The sequence below is a fragment of the Ursus americanus genome, chromosome 13 (genome assembly GCF_024610735.1).
Source record: "Ursus americanus isolate L20-20 chromosome 13, mUrsAme1.1.p, whole genome shotgun sequence".
Lineage (NCBI taxonomy): Eukaryota > Metazoa > Chordata > Mammalia > Carnivora > Ursidae > Ursus > Ursus americanus.
In genome coordinates, this window is record NC_142139.1 from 5,999,112 (window position 1) to 6,020,664 (window position 21,553).

At 37.8% G+C, this 21,553-nt stretch overlaps 1 protein-coding gene across 2 annotated transcripts in view; it reads left to right on the plus strand.

Moving 5' to 3' along the window:
* The window catches only part of ENPEP (glutamyl aminopeptidase), an 82,040-nt gene extending 71,000 nt beyond the window's left edge, over positions 1-11,040 (plus strand). Inside the window, exons 18-20 of one of the 2 annotated variants that reach the window (XM_045799152.2) lie at positions 111-251; positions 9,156-9,234; positions 10,239-11,040. In XM_045799152.2, the coding sequence (XP_045655108.2) occupies positions 111-251; positions 9,156-9,234; positions 10,239-10,391 (373 nt within the window). In that variant the 3' untranslated portion in view covers positions 10,392-11,040. Of the gene's footprint in view, positions 1-110; positions 252-9,155; positions 9,235-9,325; positions 9,550-10,238 lie in introns of those variants that run through there. The other variant, XM_087866397.1, reaches the window with a different exon arrangement.
* Positions 11,041-21,553: the final 10,513 nt, after the last annotated feature.

Genomic DNA, 21,553 nt, shown 5'->3' on the forward strand with positions numbered 1-21,553 from the left:
AGGGGGATAATAGGTAAGTGGGTGAAGTGCTTGTATACAATAAATTCAATTAATTTTTTAAAAGTTAATAGTTAACATTTTGAATTGTTTTTCTATTTGTGTTTTCTTAGGTATTTAGATTTTCTCAAGGACCCAAACCTTATTAAATCTCAGGATGTGTTTACAGTCATCCGATATATCTCATACAACAGCTATGGGAAGTACATGGCCTGGAATTGGATTCAGCTCAACTGGGAATATCTAGTCAACAGGTGGGATAATCAGATAATGGCTTGTTGTTCTCTTTGTTTGATACCATCGATAAGTTCTTTCTTTTTCTCTTTGCTGTACTTTCTCTGACATCTATACAATATCTGGAATGGCATATTATTAGAAGTAAAGGATCATGGTATTTTCCTTCTAGGGAAGCAATAGACTAGTTAATTTTAGGCCTAATTCTTTTTCTGGAAAATGTTGTTTCCAACTGATCTACAGAATTCTGAAGCCTGGAGAGATACCTAAATTGCATTATTTTTAGTTTGGTTAAAACAAGTTAATATAACTCTCTCTGTTGTGTTAGCACCTAGTATAATGTCAGGCACATATTTAATTCTCAAGATTTAATGAAAACTAAGTGAGTTTCTGGACTTAGGTTCAAACTGGAACCTTATATCTTACTGAGCTTATATGGGTGATAATATTTATCTCTCTTGAGCAGATAGTTATACTTTAGGTATTAAAGGGACCTATATTTTCCAGGCAATAGCAATTTTAAAATGGGAAGAAGAAAGGACAAGAGAGGAAGAAATCAAACTAAAGAGATGCTTTCCCAAATTTCTTATTTCTGCAGCCCCATTTAGAAGAAATGTTGCTATTCTTGGTCCTAATCCTCTAAATTTAGTGGTTATTCCCATTAAATTTTTTTTCTATGGAATATAAAATGCATATAGATGATATATCCCAAATAAATGTGTAAACATTGACAAAAGACCTTTATTGTCTGTAATCCCCATACCGTGAAACAGGCCCTGTTATCCTCTCCTAATCTCTCCTGTTTTCCCATCAGCACTACCTCATTGATAATGACTGCCTTATCAGAAATACTAACTATGAAGATAACTTTTATTTCTGTTCTCTTTTCTACCCCACAATTCACCAGGCTGCCACTAGGTTCATTCACATTTCTCATCCTTCTGAGATCCAGATTATATCTTATTATCTTATTATAACTTATTATATCTTTCAACTAAGATACCCTACATTGCTTTTGCCTATTTGTGATAAAGTTTTGCCTTTTCTGTTCTTGCTGTGATTGAGTGTAACTGCTCATCCGTCTCTATAAAAATTGACTGGTGTGTGTGTGTGTGTGTGTGTGTGTGTGTGTGTGTGTGATGCTTTGTCCATCTGTTTATAACTTTTTCAATGAAATGCATGACTTAGAATTAATAAGTCTTCCTATTGGGAACATGTTGTTATCTGGAGGTAACCCTTCATGTTATGCAACCTGGTACCTTTCATTTGCTTAATACATGCCTAGTGACATGTAGTGAGTATTTTGTTTTAATCAAAAAGACTATAAGTCTTTCATTTTTTTGGTACATGCTGCAGGAAACCTACGCAGATGAAGAAAAATGCTTACTTTTGAATTATTGTAAAACACTAAATAAATAATGTTGCATTTTGCATAATAAAATGGCAATTCCCTTATTGTTTATTAAATATAAAGTACTTTTCAAGGCCTATTTGAATAGTTCTGGTGTGATTTATTTAAGTAATACATTTTTCATTTTAAAAAATTAGTTCATTGTTGTGCCTCTTAATAAGAACTAGAAAAAAGAGGTGTTATTTTGTCATAGAAGTCATAAACATCTGTCCCTAAAATAAATTTATTAGACCTAATCTTGAATTTAAAAAAAAATAATAAATTGATGTACTAGTTCCAGTGCCAGTTCCAAAACCCTTGCCCAAGGCTTTTAATATTTCTTCATAGTCTAATGATCTAATTCTCATGAGGTATTATTTCACATAGCCTCAAACATAAAATTATATTACAACCACATGTTGAACACAAAAATAACGCCCAATATTAATTATGGTTAGTTTGAATAAATAGAATTTCCCTGCTAAAATTGGATAGGATGAATTAAACAAAAATGAGCAAACTTTACACAAATATTTCCAAACTCTTGAATATTTTCCAGAATCCAGAATGAGTGATTTTCCTGCCTAGGTTCCCGAACAATTTATTGTCATCCTAAAATAAATAAGCTGCTTTTTTTTTATAAAGGGCTTTGTCACGTGATTTATATGACGACTGAGGGCCACATCATTAATACCCTTTCTAGTTCGAGACTTAATCAAAACGTTCCAAAGATACTTCTGCAATTAGTCTTTGCTTTTATTTATCCCAGTAAGGTCTTAGATGAAACCGTGAATGTGAATGAACTCAGCAAGTCAGTAGTGTGGTGTGCTAAGGTTTGATTTTAATTTATGACTATGGTTGAAAATTAAGTCAATGGGACATGACTGAAACCATTTAAAGACTGCCTCATAGACAAAAAAATTTAGTAAGAATTTAATTAAAAGCTTTATGTGCATTGAAGTAATTTCTTTTGGATAATATGATAATACTTATGTAAATATAAGTCCAAGAAGATGATCATTATATAATATTATTTTTTAACTATTTAAGATAAATCCTTATTTTAGTTTTAAAAGTAATTAATATGATAAATATACAGCAAGTTTCCCTTTAAATGTTACACTTTTTATGATATGGGTTTATTGAGATAAACGTATTTTGTTCTTACATTTTTAGTATTTATACAGATAGTTTCAGTCTTTATTCAATCTATTCATTGCTAATTCCCCAAAATATCCTTTAATTTGTAGTCACTAAGAAAAAAATTTACTATTAACTTTGCCCATTTTTCCAACCCTTGCTAATACTGAGAGGTGTCTTTAGAAATATCCTTGCTAATGAAAGACCTAAACATGAGACAGGAAATCATCAACATCCTAGAGGAGAACACAAACAGCAAGCTCTTTGACCTTGGCCACAGCAATTTCTTCTTAGACATGTTGCCAGGGGCAAGGGAAACAAAAGCAACAATGAACTACTGGGACTTATCAAGATAAAAATCTTCTACAAGGTGAAGGAAACAATCAACAAAACTAAAAGGCAGCCTTCTGAATGGGAAAAGATATTTTCAAGTAACATCTGATAAAGGGCTAATATCCAAAATCTGTAAAGAACTTATCAAACTCAACACCCAAGAAACAAATAATCCAGTTAAGAAATGGGCAGAAGATATGAACAGACATTTTTCCAAAGAAGACACCCAGATGACTAACAGACTCATGAAAAGGTGCTCAACATCAGTCATCATCAGGGAAACGCAAATCAAAACCATGATGAGATACCACTTCACACCTGTCAGAATGCTAAAATTAACAACACAGGAGAAAATAGGTGTTGGCAAGATGGAGAGAAAGGGGAACCCTCCTGCACTGTTGGTGGGAATTATTCCTTTCTGAACTGTTGGTAGGAATGAAAAGTGGTGCAGCCACTCTGGAGAATAGTATGACAGTTCCTCAGAAAGCTAAAAATAGAACTACCCAATGATCCAGCAATTGCACTACTAGATATTTACTTAAAGGATGCAAAAACACACCTTTGAAGGATGTCTATAGCAGCATTATCAACAATAGCCAAACTATGGAGAGAGCCCAAATGTCCATCAACTGATGAATGGATAAAGAAGAGGTGGTATATATATATATATATATATATATATATATATATATATATATATATATATATATACAATGGAATACTACTCAGCCAACAAAAAGAATGAAATCTTGCCATTTGCAATGACCTGGGTGGAACTAGAGTGTATTATGCTAAGCAAAATAAGTCAATCAGAGAAAGACAAGTACCGTATGATTTCACTCACATGTGGAATTTAAGAAACAAAACAGATGAACATTCAGGAGGGGAAAAAGGGGGGGGGACAAATCATGAGAGACTCTTAACTATAGAGAACAAACCGAGGGCTCATGGAGGGAGCTGGGAGGGGGATGGGATAGATGAGTGATGCGTATTAAGGAGGGCACTCGTTATGATGAGCACTGGGTGTTATGTGCAAATGATGAACCAGTGAACTCTACTCCTGAACCAATACTGAACTGTATGTCAGCTAACTAGAACTTATAGAAAAAAAGAAATATCCTTGCTAATTGAGTGTATAAAAACTGATATCTCATTTTAAATTATAATCCTTTTATCCAGTAAGTATTGTATAACATCTACTATAAGCCTGGCACTGTGCTTGACATTGAAGATATAATAGAAACAGACTTGGATCTCTGTCATGGACCTTAGGGTCTGGTAATGGAGACCAATATTAATTAAAGAATCACACAAATACATGTACACTTCAAACTGTAATAATTACAAATAGAAGAGGTTCCAGTCACACTGAAAGAGTGTAAAAGGGAAACTGACCAAGTCAAGAGAATTTGGACATTAAGGGCTTCCCTAAGGAAGTGAGGGTTGAACTGAATTCTAAAGGAAGAGCAGGAGTTATTTAGGTGAACAGGAGGTGAAGCATTCCTGGCCGAATACCTTCTATCAGAAAAGAGAAAAGAGGAGGGACAACCTTTGCAGGGTCAGTTAAGATTTGGGCTGTTGTTATAAGGGCAGTGCTAAATCACTAAAGGGTTTTAAGTAAGAAAGTGAAATGATTGATTTTACTTTGAAAAGAAAACTCTGGTGGTAAAGCACAGACTTAAATGCGGACCAGAGTGAATTTGGAAAAGCAGTTAGAGAGCTATTAGCAGTCCCAACAAAAGATAGTGGTAGACTGGACTCTGGATATAACAATGAAAATGAAGAGGTAAGAACAACATTAGAAATAGGACAGAAGTGAGGTGACAAGTATAATGCCTGGATTTCTAGAAAAGATAAGGGAGAACAATGAATTCAGTTTTCTATTTATGATGCCTTTGAGTCTCTTTTGAGATGTTGAAGTGAAGATAACTTCAAGGAAGTTATAGTCCCTTGTCAAATGCTACTTAAGATTTGAGTAAATCCAAGACAGGAAAGTGCCCATTAGATTTATTGGCATAAAAGCTATTGGTAACTCTAGGGGCTCCTGGGTGGCTCAGATGGTTAAGCGTCTGCCTTCGGCTCAGGTCATGATTGCCAGGTCCTGGGATGGAGCCCCCTGTCAGGCTCCCAGCTCAGTGGGGAGTCTGCTTCTCCCTCTCCCTCTGCCTCTCCCCCTGCTGTGCTCTCTCTGCCTCTCTCTCTCTCAAATGAATAAATAAAATCTTTTTTTTTTAAAGATTTTATTTATTTATTAGACAGAGATAGAGACAGCCAGCGAGAGAGGGAACACAAGCAGGGGGAGTGGGAGAGGAAGAAGCAGGCTCATAGCGGAGGAGCCTGACGTGGGGCTCGATTCCATAACGCCGGGATCACGCCCTGAGCTGAAGGCAGACGCTTAACCACTGTGCCACCCAGGCGCCCCTACATAAAATCTTTTATTTATTTATTTATTTATTTATTTATTTATTTATTTATTTAGATTTTATTTATTTATTCGACAGAGACAGAGACAGCCAGCGAGAGAGGGAACACAAGCAGAGGGAGTGGGAGAGGAAGAAGCAGGCTCATAGCGGAGGAGCCTGATGTGGGGCTCGATCCCGTAACGCCGGGATCACGCCCTGAGCCGAAGGCAGACGCTCAACCGCTGTGCCACGTAGGCGCCCCTAAATAAAATCTTTTAAAAAAAGAAGCTATTGGTAACTCTAGAAAGAATTTTTCAGTGGAGTGATGGTGGCAGAACCTAAATTGAATCAAATTAATAAATCAATCACTGGAGAGGAAATGAAGATATTAAATGTAGAGAACTCTCTCGAAGAGTTTGACTATGAATGGAGAGGTGAGAAAAAGGATATTAAGAGAGATGCCAGATCAAGGAAGAGAAATTTTTTTTCTTTGTGGAAGATAGTTTTAATATGTTTAATATATTTTAAAGCTGATGAGAAAGACCCAGTGAAGAATGAGAGATTTAATATGTAAGACAGAAAAGATTCTTTTAAAAATAAAATTTTTAAGAAAGTGGGAGAGGGGTGCCTGAGTGGCTCAGTCGGCTAAGCGTCTGCCTTCGGGTCAGGTTATAATCCTAAGGTCCTGGGATCAAGCCCCTCATTGCGCTCCCTGCTCAGTGAAGGGGCTTGCTTCCTCTCGCTCTGCCTGCTACTCTCCCTCCTCGTGCTCTCTCTGTCAAATAAATAAATAAGCAAAATCTTAAAAAAAAAAAAAAAGAGAGAGAGAGAGCTAGTGGGGAGAAATTGGAGACAATGCACAGATGATAGAAGAAAAATAGGTATCTTTGTATGTTTGTAAACTAAAAGATATAGGAGTTACTATGCATTTTCTCTGTAAATTAGAAGACAAAGTCATCTTTGTTGAAGAAGGAGGGAAGCAGGAAGATGTCTGGAGGTTGGAAGAGAGTGAAAAACTTGAAAAAAGTAATTCAGGGATTAAGAGAATGAACTGACCAGGGTAATGTAGGAGGACTGTCAACATGGAGGGTCCATTTAAGATTGGTACTCACGAATTTGTCATGAAACCTTTTGGAAAAAGTTGGGTGACCTCCCTGGACAGATTAGCAAACACAGAGGAAATGGGCAGTTGATTTCATCCAAAACTGAAGTTTTGCTAGAAACAAGTTGTTGAACTGTAAGGGAGTTTACGGCTTAGGAAAAAAAAATGTTATTGAAAGTGGCATACCATGAAATCTAAACTATATAAGGAAACAATGCAAGAAAAGGAAGAGCTGATGGTCCAGGAGAAAGTAAGGATAGGGATGGTCAATGGCCCAGAAATCCAGATAAAGTCAGAGAATGGTCATAGTGAAAACTGACAGGTAAATTTTATCATGGAGGGTGCATGAATGAACAATTTTAGAGACAGTGTACTTATGGATGATCGTAAGGTATGATCGTGGGAATTGGCGGCCAAGGTAAAGATATCATTAAGAATGAGAATGTAAAGAAACTAAGGAGCTGAGATGTTGTATTTGTCATCGATGTGGACCTTGAAATCACAGCTTGGAGTAGAGAGAAAGACTAGGAGTCAGGTGCATAAATTAGATGAGGGGGGATAACTAGCAGGAACAGAGGTTTTTAAAAAGAGTGGAGAAATAATGGTCTGTAATCCACAATGGGAGAATGAGCACATTAACTCCATTTCTGACCTGCTTTTCTGAAGGATGTGGGAAAATAAACATTATCGAAATGAGAAGAAATATTCCCTGGAAAGGGATAGTTCCAGAAGGCTAGGTGGAAGGGATCAAGAGATTGGGAGATGTCGGAGTCTGTCAAGGGCGAGGAAGTACAGCATATACATTATTGGGACAGCATTGAGAATAGACGCCTCAGAGTCTTATATTTGGGATAATGACTGATGACATTAAGTAAAGGGAAACTGCTTACATTAGACTACTAAGACATTAAAGAGGAAAGACATGGTGAATTTCAATTCAATGGTGTCTGTTTTAAGAGTGAGCACTGGACCTAGTTCACTGAAAATCATGGTTAATTATTAGAACATTTCCTGTTTTTTCCCATTGGTACATTTTCTCTTTATGTTTCTTTTGCAAACTGCTGATTCATTTCTTTGATAATTTCACATTGGCATATTTCTCCCTTTTACCAATTGGTAAGTGTTCTTTGTATAGTGAAAATATTTGCTCTTTTCACAATAAAAAAATGAATTTTGACTTAATTTTATGAGCTTTTTAGTACAAAAATTTTAAAAATACACACAACAAACTTTATTAGCTTTTATCTCCATGGCTTCTGCTTTTGTTATGTGATAATTTTTAAATGTAAAGTTTCTTCTTCTGCTGTTTACCTCTCCTACAGCAATATGTGTTCTTTATCCTTCCATGGCATTCCGGTGGTTCAAAGTCAATACATACTTCTTGTGGTTGTTTTTCTCACACTGTGATTGGTTGCAATGAGATTTTTATCTGTAACACAATTATTTGTATTATGGTCTGTTAGAAAATTTCTGATTCTTGCTCTTTAAGAGAGAAAGTACGACAGGGACAAGAATAGAGTATCATCTCTAAAGTCTTATCTTTGCACTTAGCTTCAAGTGTCTTTGCGTAGCCTAATATGGATCATATAGGCTGATACAGACAAATACAGTATGCAAGTAGCTAATAAAGCTTTTTGGAGGAAGAATAAATAGCTTATGTTCAAATTTCTGTACCTGTGGTAAGATGCGTGGAGGATTTATCAGGGTAAAGGTGACTAGAGCTACTCCGCTGTATGGGAAACACAGAAATACAGCAGCTTAAAGGACTTACACAATTATTTCTCACTCATGTTAGTCTACTGAAGTGAGCACTCCAAATTGTTAAAGCGTTCTGCCCCATAAGGCCTAGGACCTTATCCTGTCGGTGTGGTTGAAGCTTGGAAGAAGGGGAGAAAAAACCAGAAGTCCAAGGCAAGCAATTTTCCTTGACTTAAGCAAGGAGGCAGAGAATGAATGTGGCGCTTCTGCTCCTGTTCCGCTGATAAGAACAGAGCCTCCCGTCTGCACGTAGTTGTGAGGGAGGTGGAGAAATGTAATCTCTATCTGGGTTCTCATGTGTGCAGGATAAAAGAACAGATTGGGGGAGTCCCACCAGCAGTCACCACATCTGGGACGGTGTTGTGGCTCTGTATACAAAAGGGCTGAAGGATGTACTAAGATTTTTCCTGTAATAGAAATTTTAAATTAAATGTGTTTACTTACTGTGTTTTGGTTACTTTAAAAAAAATTACTGTTTTTTTTTTTTTTTAAGATTTTTATTTATTTATTTGACAGAGAGAGAGGCAGCCAGCGAGAGAAGGAACACAAGCAGGGGGAGTGGGAGAGGAAGAAGCAGGCTCCCAGTGGAGGAGCCTGATGTGGGGCTCGATCCCAGGACTCCGGGATCACACCCTGAGCCAAAGGCAGACGCTTAACGACTGAGCCACCCAGGCGCCCCTAAAAAAAAATTACTGTTTTTAAAAACCCACAAAATCAAAAGGAAATGTCCATGTCTAGAGAAAGGATTTAAAGTTCGAGGCACTTATATTCCCTCTTACTTCCTGAAATTTCTCTCCAGGTACACTCTCAACGACAGAAACCTTGGCAGGATTGTCACAATAGCAGAACCTTTCAACACTGAACTACAGCTCTGGCAGGTATGAAGTTAAATCACTCTATACTTGTCTGGGAAGAACAGAATCAAACTTTTTTTTTTTTTCAAATGGAAATGGTGTTTTCTCTATTCAGATCTCAGACGACAAGGAGAAAGAAATAATTCTTATATCTAATTAAATGTAGACCTATTTTTTCTAAACTGAAAACAAATCAAATAACCAAGAAACAAAGTGTAAAAGTTGAGAAAGCTAAGGCCTTAAAAGGCCTAGAAGGCTACGTGAGACCTTTCAGCTTACCAAAGTGTGGACGGTATGTCTCCCCTGTCCTCGTAAATGTAACCTAGAATAAGATAGTCACGATTTGATTCCTTTCAAAATTCATAGTTTTGGAATTCAAAGACATTTAGGTTTCAAACATCTCAGTTCCAGGGGGGAAAATGCTTATTAATATTGGAAAATTGAGATTGTATGAATTTTCCGTATATTACATTGGAATGTTAACATTCTTCTGAACAAAATAATTCTTATTTTTATAAGTGGCAAACACTACTATGATTGACTTTGGGGGAGGATTTTGGAAGAAAGACAAAAGAGAGAACCAAGGTTAACAGAGATGTTATTATGAGGCCTTAATAAGGCAACTGAAAGTATATTAAAATATTCCCAACTGCTGAAGTGAAAGGCTAAGCAAAGCCCACATCCCACAGATCGGGTTTTCCAGGGACCATGCTGGTGAATGCACAGAAAATAGAGAAACAGCAGGAGTACAGAGGGGCACGCAGCCGCTAGTGCGCTGCTGTCCTTCCCCAAGATGGCAGAGCCTCTCTGGACCCGACATGCTGCCAAAAGTCCAAAAGCCATGGGTAATGATTGCCAATCTGAGAGACGGGCTCAGTCTCAACGATGCACCAGGACATGTAACTCACTGCTGTGCAATGATAATGAATTTCCAGGGACGAAAGAAACAAATCCAGTTTGTAAATAAAAGCCTTGAAGACTAACTGGGCTGAAAATGACTTTCTTAATTATTTCCCTCTCTTTTCTAGATGGAGAGCTTTTTTAAAAAATATCCAGATGCTGGAGCAGGAGAAACACCTAGGGAGCAAGTGCTGGAAACAGTGAAGAACAATATCGAGTGGTTAAGGCAAAACAGAGACACCATAAGACAGTGGTTTTTGGATTTACCTAGGAACGGTTAATGTGTCTAAATATCATATTTTAATTTTGTGAACCTATTGTTTCTCCTATTACATATTTGGTGGCCGAATTTACAAGCACAATGGAAGGAGTCTTATACGCAGATACTGCTTTTGCTAAGTGGTGTGTTTCTATGTCTTGCAAAGCTTTTAAGTTGTTCTTTGTTTATGAAGGAAGATACTAAGAGAGTAGTTAATGTTCTCAGGGATTTCTTCTAAGTGTACTTCATAGGAGATTCTTTGCAAACTGAAGAGAATTTAATAGCCATTTTAATGTCTTTAAATATCATTCTTTATATCTTATATCTGTGAAAATAGAACAATTTGGTCTTAGCTTTACATTTTTAGTACCAAAGAAACACCACTTAATCTTCTCTCTTGATTGATTTTTAAAGTTTAAATACCAGTACTTGAGGGACCAAAATTACCATCTTAATCTTTATTTTATTATTCAGAATTACACATATCTCATATCATTGTATTCACATGTGTCCTACTCCTTTAAATCCTACCAAAGCAACTGAGGTTTAAATTTTACTCAAGGATTGCATGAATTAGCCAAAGAAATCGCTATTGCCTTTACTATAAAATCAACAAAAGAACTCTCTTCTCCTTTTTAAAATAAATCTGAATGATTAACCTGAAGAAAATATGTTGTTTTCCAGTGTCACTTTACTCTCGAATAATAATGACTGCAGCATTCCCCAAATAATTTAGCATGAGGCAAATACAATTCAAGAACCTAGCCTTTTTCATGCTTGGTACTCTGTCATCCTGCTCCATTCCCTACAAAGCTCCTTCAAATATGCTATGAAATTAGAGGGAAGATAGTGCTTAACTTTGCTCCATGGATTTTAGAGAAAAAAGACTAAATAATTGGAAACTGGTCAGGAAAGAGAGAAGGCTGATTATTCCATAAAACTAAATGGAATTAGAACTTAGCTTTGATCTAACCTAGCAATCTAAGTGTGAAAATGAGGAAACCCATGTATGTCTCCAGCATGACTCTGCATATCTGAGGATATATCTTCTTATAGATAACTTTTATGTATAAGCCCTTAGATCCTAATTCATACAGAATAGCACTGATCAAATTTATATTCGTGACGTGATTAAAGACATCAATTTTGTAGAAGCCGGTGGCAAGAATATGTTTAATATGGCACTTGATGCCTCGTAGAGCCACAATGTAAGTCCAACAGACAGCAAAAAAGGTAAATGACTACATTTCAGTCTGCTATATCTAGAAAATCAAAATTTATGTGGAACCTTCAAATAATTTAAGATTGATCTGATGATAACTGAAGCACGTGAAAACAAAATCTTAGCTTTGACTTCAGCTACATAATAATGTGCCTTATTTAAATACTTTCAGACTTTGTAAACTTTCCTACTGCTATTTCTTAATTATTGCTTCTTAATCTACACAGCTAAACTGGCAAACTCAAATGCAGCCTGAAGGGGAGAAAGATTTAAAAAAAAAAAGAAATTTCCAGATGAGAACTTTAAAAATACTATTTTAAGTGACTTCAGAAGAAAAAACACATTAACACCATAAATCATCAGGAAAGCCCTACTATCCTCATGAGGTTTAACACCCTAACTTCAAATTACTCACAATCAAAACCAGCACTTGAAGTCTATGTATTGTTTCAAGTCGATGAGGAGTGGGATGGTTTATCTTCCTGCTTTATGTAATAAACACATTTTTTAAAGAAAAATATAAGTTGAGGGGGATGGTAAATGAAACAATACAACTTGCCTCCAAGTCATTCTGTTTCATTCCATTTTAAGCACTAAAATGGAAAATGAATTTTTAGTTCTCTTTACTCCACATGCAAAAGAGCTGCGCACACTCTGTCGTAACAACTTCAGTAGTCCATCAGGGCCTTCTCAAACAGCATCTGGTTTTTAAAAGGCTAATGACTGATAGGTAGACCTATGCCAAGAACAATTTCCTCTCTGCTTGCTGGTTTGTCCTGATTTTCACAAGGGAGGAAAATCAGTATATTGTTTCCAAAATTAAACTGCAGTATACCATCAACTTTTTAAAATTAACTGGAAGAAATGATCAGCAAGGTCATGTAGCAAGGAGCAGGGCCAGTGTTATTACCTTGGACCTAGGCAGTCTACTCCAGTATTCCAGATCCTTGCTATGCACCCACATAAATATAAACCAGGAGTTCAAATAATAAACCATGAACATGACCCAGATTATTAAAATTATGAATGAAAAAGGAGAGGTCACGACGAACACCATTGAAATTGGAAGGATTATTAGAAATTTTTATCAACAGCTATATGCCAATAAACTAAGCAATCTGGAAGAGATGGAATCCTTCCTGGAAACCTATAAACTACCAAGATTGAAAAAGGAAGAAATTGATTTCTTAAACAGGCCAATTAATTATGAAGAAATTGAGTCAGTGATAAACAACCTTCCAAATAACAAAACTCCAGGCCCGGACGGTTTTCCTGGGGAATTCTACCAAACATTCAAAGAAGAAATAATACCTATTCTCCTAAAGCTATTTCAAAAAATAGAAACAGAAGGAAAGCTACCAAACTCATTCTATGAGGCCAATATTACCTTGATCCCCAAACCAGGCAAAGACCCCCTCAAAAAGGAGAATTACAGACCGATTTCCCTAATGAATATGGACGCCAAAATCCTCAACAAGATACTTGCTAATAGAATCCAACAGTTCATTAAAAGGATTATCCACCACGATCAAGTGGGATTCATACCTGGGATGCAAGCGTGGTTCAATATTCGAAAATCAATCAGCGTGATACATCATATCAACAAGAAAAGACTCAAGAACCATATGATCCTCTCAATCGATGCCGAAAAAGCATTTGACAAAATACAGCATCCTTTCCTGATTAAAACCCTTCAGAGTGTAGGAATAGAAGGTACATTTCTCAATCTCATAAAAGCCATCTATGAAAAGCCTACTGCAAATATTATTCTCAATGGGGAAAAGCTGGAAGCCTTTACCTTAAGATCAGGAACACGACAAGGATGCCCACTCTCGCCACTATTATTCAACATAGTACTAGAAGTCCTTGCAACAGCAATCAGACAACAAAAAGGGATCAAAGGTATTCAAATCGGCAAAGAAGAAGTCAAAATGTCTCTCTTCGCAGATGACATGATACTCTATATGGAAAACCCAAAAGAAGCCACTCCCAAACTATTAGAAGTTATAGAGCAATTCAGTAACGTGGCGGGATACAAAATCAATGCTCAGAAATCAGTCGCATTTCTGTACACGAATAACGAGAACGAAGAAAGAGAAATCAGGGAATCCATCCCATTTACAATAGCACCAAAAACCATACGTTACCTTGGAATTAACTTAACCAGAGACGTAAAGGACCTTTATTCTAGAAACTATAAATTACTCTTAAAAGACATTGAGGAAGACATAAAAAGATGGAAAGATATTCCATGCTCATGGATCGGAAGAATTAACATAGTTAAAATGTCCATGCTACCCAGAGCAATCTACACTTTCAATGCTATCCCGATCAAAATACCGAGAACGTTTTTCAAAGAACTGGACCAAATAGTCCTTAACTTTGTATGGAACCAGAAAAGACCCCGAATCTCCAAGGAACTGTTGAAAAGGAAAAACAAAGCTGGGGGCATCACAATGCCGGATTTCGAGCTGTACTACAAAGCTGTGATCACAAAGACAGCATGGTACTGGCACAAAAACAGACACATAGACCAATGGAACAGAATAGAGAGCCCAGAAATGGACCCTCAGCTCTTTGGGCAACTAATATTTGATAAAGCAGGAAAAAACATCCGGTGGGAAAAAGACAGTCTCTTCAATAAATGGTGCTGGGAAAATTGGACAGCTACATGCAAAAGAATGAAACTTGATCACTATCTCACACCATACACAAAAATAAACTCCAAATGGATGAAAGACCTCGATGTGAGACAGGAATCCATCAAAATTCTAGAGGAGAACATAGGCAGCAACCTCTACGACATCGGCCAAAGCAACCTTTTTCATGACACATCCCCAAAGGCAAGAGAAACAAAAGATAAAATGAATTTATGGGACTTCATCAAGATTAAAAGTTTCTGCACATCCAAGGAAACAGTCAGAAAAACTAAGAGGCAGCCCACGGAATGGGAGAATATATTTGCAAATGACACTACAGATAAAGGACTGGTATCCAAGATCTACAAAGAACTTCTCAAACTCAATACACGAGAAACAAATAAACAAATCAAAAAATGGGCAGAAGATATGAACAGACACTTTTCCAATGAAGACATACAAATGGCTAACAGACACATGAAAAAATGTTCAAAATCATTAGCCATCAAGGAAATTCAAATCAAAACCACACTGAGATACCACCTTACGCCAGTTAGAATGGCAAAAATAGACAAGGCAAGAAACAACAATTGTTGGAGAGGATGTGGAGAAAGGGGATCCCTCCTACATTGTTGGTGGGAATGCAAGTTGGTACAGCCACTCTGGAAGACCGTGTGGAGGTCCCTTAAAAAGTTAAAAATTGAGCTACCCTATGATCCAGCCATTGCACTACTGGGTGTTTACCCCAAAGATACAGACGTAGTGAAGAGAAGGGCCATATGCACCCCAATGTTCATAGCAGCAATGTCCACAATAGCTAAATCGTGGAAGGAGCCGAGATGCCCTGCAACAGATGACTGGATTAAGAAGTTGTGGTCCATATATACAATGGAATATTACTCAGCAATCAGAAAGAATGAGTTCTCAACATTTGCTACAACATGGACAGCACTGGAGGAGATAATGCTTAGTGAAATAAGTCAAGCAGAGAAAGACAACTATCATATGATTTCTCTCATCTATGGAACATAAGAACTAGAATGATCAGTAGGGGAAGAAAGGGATAAAGAAAGGGGGGGTAATCAGAAGGGGGAATGAAACATGAGAGACTATGGACTATGAGAAACAAACTGAGGGCTACAGAGGGGAGGGGGGTGGGGGAATGGGATAGACCGGTGATGGGTAGTAAGGAGGGCACATATTGCATGGTGCACTGGGTGTTATACACAACTAATGAATCATCGAGCCTTACATCGAAAACCGGGGATGTACTGTATGGTGACTAACATAATATAATAAAAAATCATTATTAATAAAAAAAAAATAAATAAACCATGAACATAAAAGTGACAGGTGGGGAAGGTCTGGGAAACAGCTATATACAGCTGCCCGTTGGAGGCAATGGTATTCCTATAGTTTACCCTCTCTGTTGGTAAAATGTTAGTCCAAAAATAGGTAAATGTAAGGTGGGAACAAAAATTTAGAACAGTAATTCTCAAAGGAAATTGAGAATAAGGAGACAACAGAAGGTAGGGTAATAGAATTATCAGTGGAGTTTTCTAAAACATTAGCAAATAATAATAGCAAGCTTTTTTTGACCAAGTACTGTCCTAAACACTAGCACTCCACATACTTTAATTTCTATATTTACATTTACAGAAACTTCAGGAGGTAGGTCCTGTTAATATCCTATTTTCCAGGGGCACCTGGGTGGCTCAGTCGTTGGGCGTCTGCCTTCGGCTCAGGGCGTGATTCCGGAGTCCTGGGATCGAGCCCCACATCAGGCTCCTCCGCTGGGAGCCTGCTTCTTCCTCTCCCACTCCCCCTGCTTGTGTTCCCTCTCTCGCTGGCTGTCTCTTTCTGTCAAATAAATAAATAAAATCTCAAAAAAAAAAATCCTATTTTCCAGATGTAGAAACTGGGACAGCAGTTGTAGAACTTCGCTCAAGCCATAAAGTAGTGTCTGGCACCAGCCAGGATTTCGAACCTAGGCAGTTTATCACCAGAATCTATGGGTTTTTTTTTTTTTTTTGCATTTTATCCTAGATTTTAAGTATATTGGATATATTTTACAGACACAACAACACTCAAGAATCTATGTTCTTAACTACAGCATTAGAATAGAAATGTGTGCTTTAAAACTGTAGTGATCTGATGGGGTACCTGGGCGACGGGTATTAAGTAGGGCATGTGATGTAATAAGCACTGGGTGTTTTATACAACTGATGAATCACCGAACTCTACCTCCGAAACTAATACACTACATGTTAACTGAATTTAAATAAATAAAGTAAAAAATAAAAAAATAAATTGGAGTGATCTGGATTTGAATCTCAACTACTTGGCAGTCAAGTACCTTTAATCTCTCTGTTGCTCAGTGTCCTCATCTCTAAAGTGAGGATAAAAATAGTAACTACCTCGGGGCACCTGGGTGGCACAGCGGTTAAGCATCTGCCTTCGGCTCAGGGCGTGATCCCGGCGTTATGGGATCGAGCCCCACATCAGGCTCCTCCGCTATGAGCCTGCTTCTTCCTCTCCCACTCCCCCTGCTTGTGTTCCCTCTCTAGCTGGCTGTCTCTATACTGTCGAATAAATAAATAAAATCTTAAAAAAAAAAATAGTAACTACCTCAATGGGTTGCTATGAGAATGAAATGCAAGAATGCAGGCAAAGGCTAAATGTATGGGAAATAATAATCACCGAATAAACATTAGATGCTTTTATTGTCATTATTATGGCTCCTAATCCCCACTTATACACTAGTTTGCAGAACACAGTGAACTTGGGTTCAAGCATAACCAGAGCTAAGCAGGTGAAGGCACTAAGGAGAGGCGATGTGTCCGACTATGGTGTTGTTCACAAATAGTTCCTGCCCCTCCCAGGGGAGGGTTCCATTATCTCACCCCACTGAAATCTAGCATGGGTGTGTGACTTATTGTGGCTGGTGAAATATGAGTAAAAGTGATGTATGCTGATTTGAGTCAAAAACGTCCAAAGTCAGCACATGTCTGCCATGCCCTCCATTTTTCTTCTGCCACTAGATCCAGCAATGTTCCAGATAAAGGTGCCTCTATTTGTCTGAATTCCAGGATGGAAACAACATGGAACGGAACGTAGCCAGCACACAGTGCACATGCACTGCGAGTGAGAAATGCCCTTTGTTATTGTAAACCACTGAGATTTTGAGGTTGTTTGTCCCTCAGCATAATCTAGCTTAATCTGTCTAGTATGAACACCAAACTACTGTAGTACTCTATCATAGTTATTTTCGTCCAGTTCTCTTGCCTTAAATTACATGAAATTTAAATAAGTCAGTGCCCTTAAATAAGGTTTTATTGAAACACAAGTACAGGCATTCATTTACGTATTAATTATGGCTGTGCTGAGTGGTTGCCACCAGAGGAAAAAAAAGTTTGGGGAAAAGAATGATAATGAGGAGAAGGCTGAATAAAGTACTCATTCACTCATATATTCATTCAAATAACTCATATTTACAAATATCTATTATAAGGGTGCCTGGATGGCTTAGTCAGTTAAGTGTCCATCTCTTGATTTTGGCTTAGGTCATGATCTCAGGGTCATGAGATCAAGCCCCTTGTGGGGCTCTGTGCTGGGCGTGGAGCCTATTTAAGATTCTCTCTCCCTCTCCCCCTGCCCTTCCCCACTCTCTCCCTCTTCCTCTTTCTCTTTTTCTCTTTCTCTCTCTCTTTCCCTCTCAAAAAAAAAAAAAAGAAAAAAGAAAAGAAAAAAACGTACCTATTATATGGCAAGCCTTGTTTTAGGTACTGGTTAGGCTAGATTCAGGAATGGATTTAGAAGACAGCTGGGGGGGTGCCTGGGTGGCTCAGTCGTTAAGCGTCTGCCTTTGACTCAGGGTGTGATCCCGCCGCTCTGGGATGGAGCCCCACATCAGGCTCCTCTGCTGGGAGTCTGCTTCTTCCTCTCCCACTCCCCCTGCTTGTGTTCCCTCTCTCACTGGCTGTCTCTCTCTCTGTCAAATAAATAAATAAAATCTTTAAAAAAAAAAAAAAAGAAGAAGAAGAAGACAGCTGGAAGGGGGGTGCCTGGGCGGCTCAGTTGGTTAAGTGGCCAACTCTTGATGTCAGCTCAGGTCTTGATCTCAGGGTTGTGAGATCAAGCTCCATGTTGGGGCTCATGCTGGGCATGGAGCGTACTTTAGAAAAAAAATAGAAGACAACTGGAAGAAAAATTGAGTCAGGGGATTAATGGAGTGGGATGAAACACATGGGGCAAGGAGAATGTGGGAAGTCATTGACTAACTTCAGCAAATGACAATACCTTGATATGATACTCCACTGGAAAGCCTTGAAATAATATTTACCATTTACATAAGAAAATGTTTATTCCTAATGGCAATTTAGATTGTCTGATTTAAATTGTATCTGACAATGTGCTAGACGTTGTCTATTGTCACTGCACCTCCATTTCTCCCATCTTCTCTGTCCCCATCCTCCTGTATTGCCAAGCTGGGATGCCAAAAATTGCACTTCCCTGGCTTCCTTAAACATGATTTAAGTTCTGCCAACGATATGCACTTCCATGCAACTTGAAAGGAAAAGAGAGAAGAGAGACTGTTCTTTCCAGGAGAGTGCAGGGGATATCAGTTTCTGGGGTAGATGTGAGTTGACAGCTTCTGAACTCATGTCCCTGTGTATTTGCCATCTCTGTGGTACAGGGAAGCTCATAGTTTCTTGACTTCTGGGTGATGCTAGCAGTTTCTGACCTCTGGATCAGAATGGTGGTGATATTCAACCTTGAAACCAGGAGCCTGGCACTAACCCTCTGACTTCTGTTCCTCCTGCCCTTTTAATGATGTATAAGAGCCTAATGCCTTGTATTTGAAATTTTCTGCTTGGTATATCTACAGTATTTTCTGAATGGACCCTTGAGTGATACAAAGTGTAACTACAGATTTTGTTTGGGTTTATGTTTCTATTTTACCCAGTGCTCCTTTCTTGCCATTGTCTTTAGCATATAGGAAGCTCCAAGCTGGGTCCTTTGCTTGGCACAGACCAATGGACTGGATCGACCCATCAGGGAATTCATTCCAGCCTTGATGAGTTTTAGAATATAGGAGAAATTATGATAGGCAACATTTGAGACAGATTTATATTTGTAATCAAGGAAAAAAAGCTGGAGCAGTGTGTTTCCCTTTTGTGTTGGGATACATAAGCACACTAAAATGCATCACTGATAAACCATCAAACTTGACTTCCCTAATTCCTCAAATGTTAAACATAGAGTTACCAAATGATGCAGCAACTCCACTACTAATAATATACCCAAGAGAATTGAAAATATAAGTCCACACCAAAACTGATACATGAATATTCAGAGAATCATTCATAATAACCAAAAGCTGGAAATAATCCAAATGTCCACCAACTGATGAATGGATAAACAAATGTGGTATAGCCATACTTTAAGGAGGGATGAAGTAATATGATATATGACTTAACATGGATGAAATTTAAAAACATTATGCTAAGTGAGAGAAGCTAGTCACAAAAAGCCACACATTGTATAATTCTATTTTTATGAAATGTCCTAAATAGGCAAATCTGTAGAGACAGAAAGTAGATTAAGTGGTTGCCAGGGGCTCAGGAAAAGGATATGGGAAGTGATTGCTAATGCTTTCTTTTTAAGATGATGAGAATGTTCTAAAATTAGATAATGGTGGGGCACCTGGCTGGCTCACTCATATGCGACTCTTGCTTTCAGGGTCATGAGTTCAAATCCCATATTGGGTGTGGAGCCTCTTTAAAATTAAAAAATAAAAAATAGGGGCGCCTGGGTGGCGCAGTCGTTAAGCATCTGCCTTCGGCTCAGAGCGTGATCCCAGCGTTCTGGGATCGAGCCCCGCATCAGGCTCCTCTGCTGGAAGCCTGCTTCTTCCTCTCCCACTCCCCCTGCTTGTGTTCCCTCTCTCACTGGCTGTCTCTCTCTGTCAAATAAATAAATAAAATCTTAAAAAAAAATAAAAATAAATAAAAAATAAAATAAAATAAAATAATGGTTATGGTTATGGTTGCACAAATCTGCATATACTGAAAACCACTGAATTGTAATACTACTTTAAAAGGTTGAATTTTATGGTGCATGAATTATATCTCAATAAAGCTATTACAAAAAACATTGTCTTCCCTTTTTGGAGTCTCACTGAACTAAATCACATAGCAGTAGTGGCTCATGAGAAAGGCTTATATTCTCTGCAGTAGATAGTGGAAATTTAGTGGCATAAGCACCAAGTGCTTACGAAGTTTGTCTCCTTAAAATTGTTTCTACTTCCAGATTCAAGAATTTGCATTTTTAATTCCAAAAGATCCCTTATATTTTTATTCAAAGATTAAGTTGTTTCCTAAATTCCATTTTTCATCATCAGGATTCCATGTGATCTTGACAGAACTAAAAATCACAGTGCCTCATTTCCCACACCTCCCACCCTTCCCACCATGGTGCCCCACCCCCATGATGTTCAGGAGTGACCACTGAACCCAAGCAGAGCAAATTAACATATTCTAGGGTTATGATACATGGATATTAGAGAAGTCCTCTTTCTGCTGGGGTTGCCGAGACAGAAGATTCCTGGGCTATTCTTGGCCATCTTACTACCACATGGAAAGAAGCCAAAAAGAAATAGCAGAGCTATGAGAGGAAAGACACAGAAACCTGATGACATTATTTGAGCCCCTGAATCTATCGGTATGTGGGAATCCCTTAGATCTTTGGGGGAAAAAATGAACCTACAAATTTTCTCTACATTTAAACTAGTTTAAATTGAGTTTCTGTCACTTTCAATGAAAAGAACTCCAATACTATGTTCCCTCACATTCTCCCAAGAAATATAGTTAGAGGAGAATGCTATTGAAAATACATTGCTAAGACTAACAGAAAGGGTCAACAATTGTTACTGAATGGAAGAAAGGAAGGAAAGAAGGAAGGAAGGGAGGGAGGGAGAGAAAAGAAAGGAAGAAGGGAGGGATAGAGAGAGGAAGGGAGCACTTTAGTTGGAAAGGAAGGAAAAGTAAGAAAATTGTCATAAGTTCATCACATATCAGCATGTAAATGGAAGAACTCTTCTAATTTATTTTCTAATATTCCCATAGCAATTTTTTCTCTATTTGAAAACTGAGAGATAGAAAAATTAAATAATTACCCTAGTAACTGAGACCAATGTTATATTCATTATCATGAAAACAAAAGCAATCAATCATAAAACATCCAAGGCCATGGGGAAAACAAATAAAAGAACTACCTCTCCTCCTTGCAAATAAACTGAGAAGAGACACTAAGGGAGGAAGC